At 38.5% G+C, this 12,620-nt stretch overlaps 1 protein-coding gene across 1 annotated transcript; it reads right to left on the reverse strand.

Moving 5' to 3' along the window:
* Positions 1-1,278: 1,278 nt before the first annotated feature.
* LOC143885101 (E3 ubiquitin-protein ligase RHF2A-like) lies at positions 1,279-10,777 on the reverse strand. The gene is made up of 9 exons (XM_077389089.1): positions 10,628-10,777; positions 9,108-9,247; positions 8,914-8,960; positions 6,148-6,210; positions 5,951-6,059; positions 5,411-5,799; positions 5,180-5,287; positions 4,738-5,102; positions 1,279-1,570 (listed from the first exon to the last, which is right to left on the reverse strand). The coding sequence occupies exons 2-8, from the start codon at positions 9,237-9,239 to the stop codon at positions 4,793-4,795; spliced, it is 1,158 nt and encodes a 385-aa protein (XP_077245204.1). The 5' UTR covers positions 9,240-9,247; positions 10,628-10,777; the 3' UTR covers positions 1,279-1,570; positions 4,738-4,792.
* Positions 10,778-12,620: the final 1,843 nt, after the last annotated feature.

Consider the following 12,620-nt stretch of genomic DNA (forward strand, 5'->3'; position numbering starts at 1 on the left):
TCGCGTAATTTTGGGCTCTTTAGATAGGTAATCGAAAAACCTTTCTAAAAACACTAAAATCATGCCAAAAGAACAAGATTTGATGCCCTAAAAAATTACTACAAATAAAATGACGAAAATACAAATTAAAAGATAAAAAAATTATTCCACGCCAATGAACCGAACTATTCTTGGTGATTTTCGTCCGCATCAGCCTGGACCCAACAAATGTCAGTAGTCGTGATGGCAAGAGCGCAGTACTCAGTTTTAGTGCTAAAACGCACCACAGTGGGTTGCTTTTGGAACACCACAAAATGAGATTGGGGCCTAGAAAGATATTCCCACCAGTCGTAGAACACGGATCATCTGGTGATCCAGCCCAATCAGTATCGAAGAAAGCATGATTGGAGAAGTCATGCGATGATGTAAATTGAAGACCATGATCAGTGGTGCCCTTAACATAGCGAAGAATGCGCTTCACAGCCTCAAAATAAACGCTCGTAGGTCTTTGCATAAGCTGATGCACATGGTTGACCTCTTAGGAGATATGTGGTCACGCTAAGGTGAGATACTGTAGGGCTCCAACAATATGCTGATAACTGGTGGCATCAAGGAGAGGAGTACTATCTGTTGAAGACATTTTTAATCTGTTCACAACAGGAGTAGACATCAGCTTTGCTCCAAGCATATCAGATTTGTGAAGCAGATTCATGGCGTAGTTGGTTTGGGTGAGAGTGAGAGTACGAATAGATTTGAAGAGTTCCATGCAAGGAAGAAGCGGAGGGGTCGCAAATCACGCATGTTAAAGCAGCATGAAAGAAATTGGATTAGAGTAGTAATACCATGGGAATCACTGCCGTTGATAACAATATCATCAACATAGACCAATGGCAAGATTGAACCCATGTCACTAAAGAAAAGCTAAGAACCGGTGCAATTATCAAAACAAGGTAGTGCCAATATCAGTAGCAAAACTATTTGCTACATAAAATTGGGCTCTTTCATTCCTGATTTTAAGGGGCTTTTCACCTTACCCTCACACCTAGGGCTTTATCATTCCTGATTTTAAGGGCTTTTCACCTTCCCCTCACACTCACCCACTCAAGTCTATCCTCTTGCTCATCTCTCACAACTGACCATACAAATAATGGAATATTTTTTCATGGTTGCCAAACATGCCCTTACTGAGCTCAGAATAACAGCATTTCCACGCCTTATGATTGTCATTTCCTAAAAATGCTGTCATTTAAAGGAAAAGGCAAAACAGAGGAGGTAAAAGTGATGGGAATTGGGCGTATATTGCTGAAAACCAGTGATATCATCTTATTATTTATTTAAACGCTCTTGATAATATATTTTTGATGGCCCTCCATGGAAAAAGCAGTAAGATTTGTATGTCAATAAATTCTCTATAAACAAGTATACGGATAAATAGAGGCATGTAAAAGTCCAAATGGAGATCAACCTTGTCTTATCCGAGATCCCAAAAATCTAAAGCATTTTCCCTCTCTCCTTGGCCTGATGGGAAAGCAGAGCAACTCATTTCCCCTCTTATCCTCAGCACTCCACATCAGGAAAGAAATTTCACCACCTGAAATACAACCATCATTACTAAGGTGACCCAAACTGGTAAATATTAAAATTAAGGGAATTGCTAGCGTCCATCACAAAAGGCATTTCGCGGCTGGTCTGTCTCACGTCAGACCAGCCACCTCTTTAATGGTGACAAAAGTTGTTGTCTTCATTCATGAGGTTTCTGGTCTGAGAGATGCGACAGACCAGCCGCAAAATGCTTTTTGCGATGGACGCTAGCAAATCCCTAAAAATTAATAATGGTATAATTGTGTCATTATACAATTTTTTTTTTTTTTTTTGAATGATGGTGTAAATGTAAGCTTAAAACCATGCACTTCCTTATTCTGTATATTGAAAATTCTAAATAATGATAGGGTTTAAGAACTCCCAAGTTTCAGCTCAGAGCTGCGGTGACACATTCTGTCAAACAAAAATGTCAAGGGGTAGAAGTTTAAAATGTTTGTCTTCTTTTCGTTGGATCTTTCAGAATAGTTTTATATAAGCAAGGTATTCAAGTATTCAGGAATTAAATTTTCAAGCTTCAACTGGTCAGCGATGTATTTCAAGTATTTGATCAAGTTTTCTCAGAAATATTTTCGACCCGAGATTAACCCATTTACTTGATCAAGTCAAGCTGACTCCGTAAGTTCTCCAAGTAGTGAAATGAAGTTTCAGAATCTCGTCAAGTACAGGAATTAAATAAAATGATAGGCTTAAAGAAAAAATGGGTGCTTAAGAGATCCAACGAACCCCATAATCTTTTTATATCTTCTCACCCCCACCCCTGACCCCATCCAAGCCTCATTCTTTTGGAATTGATAACCTGGACTCAAATACCTAGTGCTGCAAAATTTTGCAAGTTCTGAAAAGTTGTGTCGTATTATGGAGCTACGTTGAGTAACAATAGGTTTTGGGTTCTTCTACTGCTTTCTTCTGCCCATGAAAGACAGGAGGGGGAATTAAATACAGGCAAAGCGAACTCAAAAGAAGTCTCATGTACTTGAAATCAGGGGCATTAAAGATGAGCACCTAAATGCTCTGCAAGTGAGATGCTCAACGAACCAATAACAATGTTCAATACTTCCCAAAAAAATTGTAAAAAATTATTAGGCAGGTATCCCCCATAATTCCAGATGTCATGTGATAAAACCACGTCCTACGGAAAATAAAGTGATCATTGGTGTCAAATGCAAAGAACAGCAAGTCATCCTATATAGACTGGTGTCAAGGTACCCATAGGCCATAGCTTTGTAACTTCTAGGTTCAAGATCCTTAAACATGAAGCATCATCAAATTTATTTGTAAACTTTACTGATTAGAGATATTATAACTCCCATGGCTTTAGGGAAAGCTCTTCCACCTCTTTTAATTAGTACACATGCGGAGAGCGCGCCAGCGCACACACACACACACACACAACACAACCTCCAACCCCTGGGTTCTCAAACTAATTTGGGGTAACTAATCCACTCTGATGCTTGTTTCTCTCCCTTAAAAATTTATGGAAGCATATAGATGTGATTCCATTTCTATCACACAGAACTCCACTTCCAACTAGCAGTAAGACCAATCAAAATCATGCTTAAAACTCCAATCTCTATTTAGAATGTTTCGATCCTTTTCTGAGGAGAACTCTAACGTCTTTTTAGACTCTTTAACCGCATGGACTGTGTTGGATCTATTCTATTCGATCAAATGTTCATTTACATCACCAACCTTTCCTTGATGACATCATAGATAAGATTCGACATTCTTCTTTCATGAAATAATCCCATTTTCACCAAAAGAAAACCCTCAAAATGAAAAGAAGCCACAAATCAACATTTCCAATGTCCTCCAAATGTATTTCAGAAGTAAACACTGAATCTAATGCAATCTAGGTTTTCCTCATTCTTCTTGAAACCTAGATGCCAAATTTATTTATTTTTGGAATGGTTTGATGCCGAATTAAATTCTACAAAAAATAATTATTAAGGGTTTCAAGCATTTCAAAAAAACAAAATCCACAAACCAACATCTCCACCCAGAGATCTTCATCATTCCCTGGTTTCCTCCATGCAATGACACCACAGCTGACTTGAGTCAATATAGCCCCTGCAATACCTTTCAGAGAATAGCTCCAGTCAATCAATTCTTTCATATGGAACCGTACAAGCTTTCTTCAATGTTATCACGAATCCTCAAGTGATTTCCAGAATCAAGCTTGCACTGATAACAATTTGACGGAAGTACACAACTAGGAATCCGCATAAAAAGTAGACCCAATGCACACACACATACCGCCACCGCTCAAATGGTACAATGGTCTTACAAATCTTCCCTAAAACCGCATCTCCGCCATAAATGACAACAGTCCAATGATCTGGACCATCCATCTGACCTCGTCTCAATGCGTGTGCATTGCATGTTTCCATTAACTAGCATATTTCAGTGAGATCATTCCTCATGCATTCGATGGATTGATAGTTTCATCATGATTGTCAAAGGAAAAAAGAAGAAGATCGGGACATCCAAACATCAGGCAAGGCCTAATAATATCTAGCCTTAATATCATACTTTTATGATATCCCATTAAAATATGTAAGCACTACATGCCAAATACTTGTATGCTATCCCATTATAATTAGTTAGCACAATAAAATTCCTAAATCTAATCAAAACTAACAAAAAAGAATGAGATAAAAGATATGGAATCTACAAGTAAAACAACCCACCAAAAAATATGAAAAATCCTAAATCTTATCAAGACTAACAAGAACAAATGAGAAATAAAAACGGAATCTACAAGTAACACAATCAACTAAAAAATCAATCAGGAGAACAACTGCTGAACATATCTCATATTTAAAAGTAAGCTTCAAAGAGACTTAAATCATCTAACGAGTTAGAACTTCAGAACAATAAATACACCAAAAATAACCAGATTTTTAAGCAGGTGATACGGAACTGTGTGCACCCCTAAGAAAAAAGTCACTTCCAAGAAGCCACATTGGTAATAGTGCCTTATCCAACTCAAACATATTTTCAGTGGAAAACATGTTCCTACATTGGAATTCTAGGACTTTTCTCATAAAAGAATAATCATGCCTATAACCGCTAAAAAATGCTATTAAAATTTTAGGCGCCAACCATTCAAAAAAAAAAAAGAAAAAAAAATTAGGCACCAACATCAAGAAAACGCACCTTTAAGGATCAATGCTGAGGGCACATGCAACTGCTGAGGATATGGTAGGACAACTTAATTGGAAACAGCACTTGCACCACAAGAAGCCGATGAATTGCCGTCATTTGGAATATTGCCATTATGATCTTCTACAGCTGTCGGATTACGTGGCTCTATAGCCGAACAACCTTCCATATTACAGGTAACTGAAGCATCATTTGCTCGACTGTTGTGTCTGGTGTCAGGACGTTCCATCATGCGTGATACACTAGCAATTCCAGCATCCTCTCTTCTAACTTCAGAACCAAGATCCGACACCGTAGCGTTGCGTGAGAACAGCTTCTCCTTCCATCCTTTAGTACTCTTCAACATAGACTCTTTGCATCTTAAAAGCATAACCAGAATTTTCAGAACCCGTAACAAAATAATCAATTTGTAAAAACTACGAGGGTAGATCTGCACCTCATTGACACAGAATTAAATCGAGATTTTAGTGACTCCGAAAAGGATTGGGATTCCGAAGGTCCTGCACTATCGTGGGTTACTGGGGAAGATGGAACCACAGAATTCCTGAAATAAAATATTCAAAAGAACCATATTTAGACAGAAAACTTATTCAAGAAACTGATCAATCATAAACCAAATCAGGAATATCCAAATATGTAAGACGATAATTAGCCTGAACACAAGTACCGATTATTAGAAAGCCCTGGCCTATTGGCCAAAAACCCACTGGTTCCAGAGGCAGGAACCGGCTCAGCTTGAACAGGAGATAACTGTGGGACCCTCGGCAAGGGTTCTTCTCCCACAGAAGAAAGAGGTATTAATGGGCTAGTTGTTGCGATAGCAGTAGCTTGTTCATTTTCACTTTCACTTAGCTCAGGCACAGAAGAGACTGGACCAACGGAAGGTGCATTTGGATGTGTAGAAAAGACTAAGAACTGTGGACGACCCTGAGCCGTTGATCTACTCCTCTGCCCCTCCCTTCTAGCAAGGTGATGCACTCTGCCCATCGCAGCAGCCGCTGCCAAGTGTTGAATTATGCGTTCTTCAAGTTCAGCATCATTTGTACCTACCGGTAACTGCATTGAAGAGTAAAAAGAGAAATTTCAATGGGATAAGTATAATAAACTTCAGGTTATGATTTGTAAAATCAGCGTAATCTCTAGGTTTGTAACTTTATATCAGATAAAAGAATTGGATCGTATAAGGCGAATCAGTAAGACTACAGACATGCTGAAATTCAAAATCCCCGAGGGCAGGATGATGAAATATTGTGGCATTACGTGACTGATTAAGCCTAAAGCTCTTTTCTCGTTCGACCGCCTCAAGCAGTTCTTGACTGCCAGAAAGACATAAAAATAGAAAGAATCAAATATTTGAATGTGAAAAATAAAAGATTCTGTAAGAATACAACAAGCCAAACAAACCTAGTGGGATCCTTCAAGCTAATGGATTGCCAACACATGGGGCACTGGGAGCTTCTCTGACACCTACAAGATAAACACCGCACATTAACGTACTTCAAAACTTTGGCGGAGGATAGCATCAGTTGTTAGAGTGGGTGCCCTAAAACCCAGTATATTTCGCATGTTAATCAATAAAATTTTCTTTTCATGACAATTAACGGGTACTAAAAGTTAAATATGTGTGATATGTTACTTGTTATTGACACGTATTGGTCCTCAGGTAGCAAAGTAGGAAACCCATGCTCATGGATTCACAGATCCCAGGGAGCAAGGAGATATGAAATTCCGGTTCTTTGCAGACCTTAGTAGTTCCTAGTTGGGGTTGAGGTTTGACACCTCCTCCTGTATACAACTAGCACCTATCTTGCCTACATGCACGAGATGTGGAGTGACTAATCTCAATCACTTGGGTAGTGGACCCTAAGCAAGATAGAATGAGTACAACGATGAAATTGCGTATTGAACAGGATCACATTGGAATAGCTTGTGGACAGGATAACGTTGAGCTATTTTACCAGACATGACCCTTTCCATGTCCTTTGAACTGAGGGGTCATATTAGTCTATTGGCGAGTCTCTCATTTTTGGTCTATCTAACCGTGATTCTCTTGGAGTCACCAAAGGGTAGTATTGGAGTGTTGGACAAACCTTCGAGGTCAATAGTGATACCCGATATGGAATTCTCCACCTATTTTATAAGATAACATTTACGGTTTTGGTCAGAGCAGTAGGCCTAGAAAAATACCTGGCCAGGTGGATTTGATATAAAGTGTTTATTAAAAAGGATTTCACAAAATAAGTTTTGAAATGGTTTTAGCAAATGCATTTCGGGCCGACATTGCTTGACTGAAAGGTATACCATGAGTGAGCCCAGGGGGTAGTTAATGTCTACCTCCCGTAAGACTTAACTCGGTAGATGTAGACTTGGAGAAATGACTTGCACTTTTGATGTGATTAGGGGTATGATGATTTGACGGTTATTTTCAGGGTTACGTCTCGATGTAGGCTACTGACTCAATGTGATTGTAGCATAGCTACGGAGCAATAATCACAATGGCGCCCACTTGAGGGTTCTGCAGGATCTACCGTTAAATCCCTACTACGATCTCACTCACTACTCGATTGACCTATTATAATCTATTGGATAGAGGTTCCGCATTTATTTGGTTGCTTACACGAACTAGTTTCGTGGCATTTGATGCATTGGAATGATATACACAATGTATATAGTGTATATACACTATGAGATACATTGGGAATACCAAAATGATTAAGTATTAATCATATGGGTATTTTGGGAATATCATAAATTATGTTGGAGCTTTAATCCTATTGGATAGGATTGGATTGCATTTATTTATTGGGGATTAAATGTGAAATGCAATGGGAATTTGAATTGGATAAGTGGACCCACATGGGACGAATTTGGGTGAGACCCATGCCCACACGCCCCATGTGGTGTGCCATTATCAATTTGAAATTACATAATATTTAGAATATTATTGCTTGATTTTTTTTTTCAAATTAAAGCAACACATGTGATGAAATTGGAAATAGAGAGAGAAAGAAAGAATAAACAAACAAAATTGGAAACTTGGGAACCATATGGGGCAACCAAGGATTGCTTGGGCAGCAAGCATTCCTCCCTTGGACGTCCCATATGGGTTTCCAATTGTGAGAAGGCTTGCTTCCCCAATTGGTGCTTCCAATTGTGACTAATTTCCTTGTATTTTGGGATTTCTGTAGAAACTTTGGATTATGCATATGGAAATTGAAAACTCTATAAATACAAGACATATTGCTGGAGTTTTTCTACAGCTCTTCCATAATTCCATGTGCTGGAAATTGGTAGAGACACCCCAAAGTCTTTCTCTTCTTCTCCTTCAATTCCATCAACTAGTTTTGTCTTTTCTAGGTCAAAGACAAACATCCAATCAAGCTCCACTGATCTAAATACATATTCCCATATTATAATCTGATTTAAATCAGATTATAAAGTGAACAAAGAGTTGTACACAAGATCCTTTGGGCAACAAAATGAATCCATCGATTCAACTTCCGGTTTCGCGTCGATTAGATCGCCGGCGAATTTTCGAGGAGCAGATTAAGCGGACGAGTTCTTTTCTACATAAATGCATTTATATTTGTGTTTATTAAATCACCATAAAATAATTAGTCCCTAAGAATCCTGGGTTAGAGCAAATTTTTTGTTATACAAAGTTTATATTTCCGCTACGTGTAGCGATTTTGCTCGGGGTTTTACAACCAATCTAACATCAGTAATTTCACCTGCTGACAAATTTTACTTTTCAAAGGTTGATTGTCTAAATTATGAATGTGAATATGATTACAGGATGCCATTACAGGAATAGAAGTCTGCATAAGCGTATCTTACAAAGGGAAAACAGAAATCCAAGTAGACATTACAGGATGAAAAAAAAAACAATAGAGGGAATGCAGCACCAAGTACTGTAAATTGAATTATTAAAAAAAAAGTACTTTGAAATTGATGAAATTAACTATTTTACTGGCCTCTCAGAAAAGAAAAATAGCAAACCAAGCACCAAGATTGATGGAATAACTTCAAGACTCAAATCATTGAGGGAAATCGCAATCAACACAATTTACCAAAGCACGATTAGATCTAGACGCAATTAAGCATTCACAGAGACAGGTCTCTCCATCAACAAAAAAAATGCAAAGGAATTCACAGGTGAAGAAAAAATACCATTCAAGAATGCATTGAAGATGAAACTCGTGCTTGCAACTAGTCACCTGTATGATCAAATTAAACATTGATTCTAAGAAATCCAAATGGTAAGACAGGAAATTGCACAATTAAAACAAATTCATAAATAGAAACAAATTCAGAAGTAGAAAAGAAAACAGTAATTCATAACAGGAGGAATATCAATAGCTTACTGTCGAAGGATCACTATCACAGAACTCTTCGAGGCAGATGCTGCAAGCATCTTCACATGCATCTTGTATTCCCCCTTCCACGTAAGCAGCGGCGGATGTCAAATGACTCCCAACGTTATGGGTCTCTTCCATCACTAAAACTACAAACAAATTTGACCACCCCAAATCAACAAAGTCAACCCCATGACAGAAATTTTGAATATTTCCAATATTCCACACAAGAACTGTTAAAAGTATAAAAGATTCAATAACGCCATCTCCAATGGCTTAAGCTTTTGGAGTAATTGGTTGTTTCAAATGGTATCAGAGCAAAGGTTCTGGGTTCAAAACTCCTTGATATTAAAAATCCACATGTAACGGCCAACCCAAAAGAGGGGCCACATGTGCCATGTATAGGCCAACCCTAAAAAGAGGGGCCACGCGCGAGGGGAATTGTTTAAGTATAAAAGATTAAAGGGCGCCTTCTTTAATGGCTGAAGCTTTTGGAGTAATTGGTTGTTTCAATGGTATCAGATCTACCCGTGCTACAGGTTCTGGGTTCAAAACTCATAACTTGATATTAAAAGTCCACATGTAAGGCCAACCCAAAAAAAAGAGGTGCCTCATATGAGGGGGAGTGTTGAAGTATAAATGATTAAATAACACCATCTCTATCAGCTTAAGCTTTTGGAGTAATTGGTTGTTTCACAAGCACATCACAAAGAAAAAGTAGGAGTAATTGGTTGATTCACAATAACATCACAGGAAAAAAAGAACCCACAAAATGTGAAAGGAAAAGCCCTAAATCTTCTTGTTACCATACATCCGTAAAATCAATCAACAAATCCAATCCCCATAAATCCAACAGCTTCACAGAAAATTCTACCAAATTTAATCCCTAGAATCAACAATGCATACACTATCCAGAAAATTCAGGAAAATTCAGTCCCAGGAATTGGTTAATCAAATGCCTTCAAGAAAATTCGAATATCCTCAATCACTTCCAACAGAATGTGATATAGCCTAGCTACACGTGTGTCGGCATTTTACCAGGTTAGAACAACAATCACACCTACTAGCACAAATTTAAGAAGAAGATAAAAGGGAAAACCTACACTTTTCTCCCTTCTCTGTATTATTTCATAAAATCAATACATGTTTTTACCAGGTTTGAACAACAATCATACCTAGTATCACAAATTGGAGAAGAAGATTAAAAGGAAAACCTACATGTTTCTCCCCTAACAATGCTTTGATGACAACAATTTATAAGAAAAGAAACCCTAAAAGCTGGACTGCATCAGCATCGATAAAGAAAACAAAAAGGCCAAAACAGAGACTGATCTGGAATAAAAAAAAACCCTAGCTCAGGAAAAAACGACAGAAAAAATGGGATTGATGAACAAAACGGAAATTACGAGATAGAAATCCGCATCAAGCTAAGAAAAACAAGAGATGAATCTCGGATCTTACAAAATCCTATAGCAGATTAAAAAAAGTAATGGATCTTAGATCAGAAGATTAAAGTAGTCAACGTATACCTCCGATAGGGTTTTGAGAGAAGGGAAGAGAGAAAGACTGGGTAGAGAAGAGAACACAGTCTTTCTCTTTTGATCCTTTTTTTTTTCTCCTTTTTTGATGATAATGTTTTCGCCCCACTATAGGATAATGCGCCTTCTTGTAAAGTGATTTGACGTCAAAAAAGCGTTAAATTCTGCCTACAATTCACGTTATAAGGGGGGCGCTTTATCCTACAGAGGGGGCAAAAAAGTCATCGTCATTTTTTTCCAATAGCGCGTTGGAAAAAACACCCCCCATAGCTGACTAGCTGAAATCGGCCTTTTGACCGGTATTTTAGGTATGTTTTCACATTCCACGGATTTACAAGGTGGGTTAAGTATTGGGCCCCACATGGGGACATACATGTGTGTGCAATCAAGAGCGTTGATCTTCGTGCCATCCCATATTAAAGGAAGATCCTGTCATTAAGTGTGGTTTGGTTGCAAAATATCTCGGGTTTTGTAGGGGTTATGATAAAAAAAATACTATGTTAGGTTTAGGCGGCGGAGCCTTGGCGCAACGGTAAGTTTGCTCCATTGGCTATATGGTTAGAGGGCGAGCCTTGGCGCAACGGTAAGTTTGCTCCATTGTGACCTGCGTATATCTAGCCCTCTCTAGACCCCGTAATGGCGGGAGCCTCGTGCGTTAGGTCGCGCCTCTGCATTGGTCATATTGGTTCGCTTGCTTACTTTCTGTAATAATTTCTGCACATATCACTACTATAAAAGAGATTTTGCAAGTTAGTGGGGACCACGGCCACCCCAAGCTATATGTCCCTCCGCCCCTGGTTTTACTTGTATGTAGAGTTTCAAAGCACTTGGAGACTACTTGGCTTGTCTCGTTCTTGTCTCTTTGTCTGTCTACGTAGCATACTGACGAACTACTAGCAAAATTTAAAGTAGTTTTTTACTAGTAAAGTATCGGGGTTGATTCTTTCTTCTCCCTCTCTATATTGGTAATGACACCTCCTACCACTACTCTACGATGGGATGAAGGCTTTAGTTTGTCTTGGCAAAACATAATGTGCCCCAATAAATCAATGGATCCAATCCTATCCACATCGTACATGTGGGTCCAACTCGAAAGCTCAGGTAACTCACTTTAGACCATGTTTGGATTGCAGGAAGTAGAGAAGTTTTGAAAGGAAAAATATTTCTAATTTTTCTAACATTTTTTTACCCGTGAGAAAAGATAACTTGAACTGACCCATTCATTTTTATTTAGAGGGACCATACCACATCCCTCAAAATTAACCATAATCATATCATTTTCCTCTAAATCATAAAAAGGAAAAAAAATTCTTTGTTAGAAATGTTTTTCTTGCATTCGAGACATAGCCTTAGGAATCATTTGAGCTAATATTAAACTTACTCAAACTGAGCTAGTAGAGTATCCTAGCAAAAAAACTCCTTAAATTTTGCTTGTTTGTTAGTATGCTACGTGGGTAGACAAGGAGAAAAGAATGAGACAAGCCAAGTAGTCTCCAAGTGCTTTGTAACTCCACATACAACCAAACAAGGGCCGACTACTTGGATTGTCCCCTCGTTGTTGACTACTTAAGTTTTAATTCACCACTACTCTACGAGGTAACTACATGCAACCAAACTGTAAGAATGAAGGCCCCCTTTTCTTCCCTTGGCCACCAACTTGTAGTGTCGAAAGAGCTGTCATAATACACTAGAAGGGGTGGCCCGGGGAAGAAAGGGGACGAGTATATCACTTCCCTTATTTAAAGTTTCTCTAGTGGTATTTTCTGCATAGCAAATGATTCAATGCTTCTTGAATGTATTCAACAAGCGTACTTCCTAGTTCTGTTATGCACATAAGGCCCACCTTGATTGATATGAACCATTCATTTGGTAGGCTCCACCTTCATCTGGCCATAGCCAAGAAGTCAGCCATTTTAATCGTTATTTTGGTGGCTCCCCCTGATGCATGGGTCTGATTGGGTGTGATGGGACACACCCTAACAAA

Source organism: Tasmannia lanceolata, unplaced genomic scaffold (assembly GCF_043159265.1).
Source record: "Tasmannia lanceolata isolate RefF3 unplaced genomic scaffold, GAP_Taslan_0.1 ptg000008l, whole genome shotgun sequence".
Classification (NCBI taxonomy): Eukaryota; Viridiplantae; Streptophyta; class Magnoliopsida; order Canellales; family Winteraceae; genus Tasmannia; species Tasmannia lanceolata.

Coding starts and splice junctions, on each gene's coding strand:
- LOC143885101 (XM_077389089.1), bottom strand. CDS start 9,239: ATGGAAGAGACCCATAACGTTGGGAGTCATTTGACATCCGCCGCTGCT. Junction 5,800..5,950: donor GGGATTTTGAATTTCAGCAT/GTCTGTAGTCTT, acceptor TCTTCAATGCAG/TTACCGGTAGGTACAAATGA. Junction 5,288..5,410: donor CCAGGGCTTTCTAATAATCG/GTACTTGTGTTC, acceptor ATTTTATTTCAG/GAATTCTGTGGTTCCATCTT.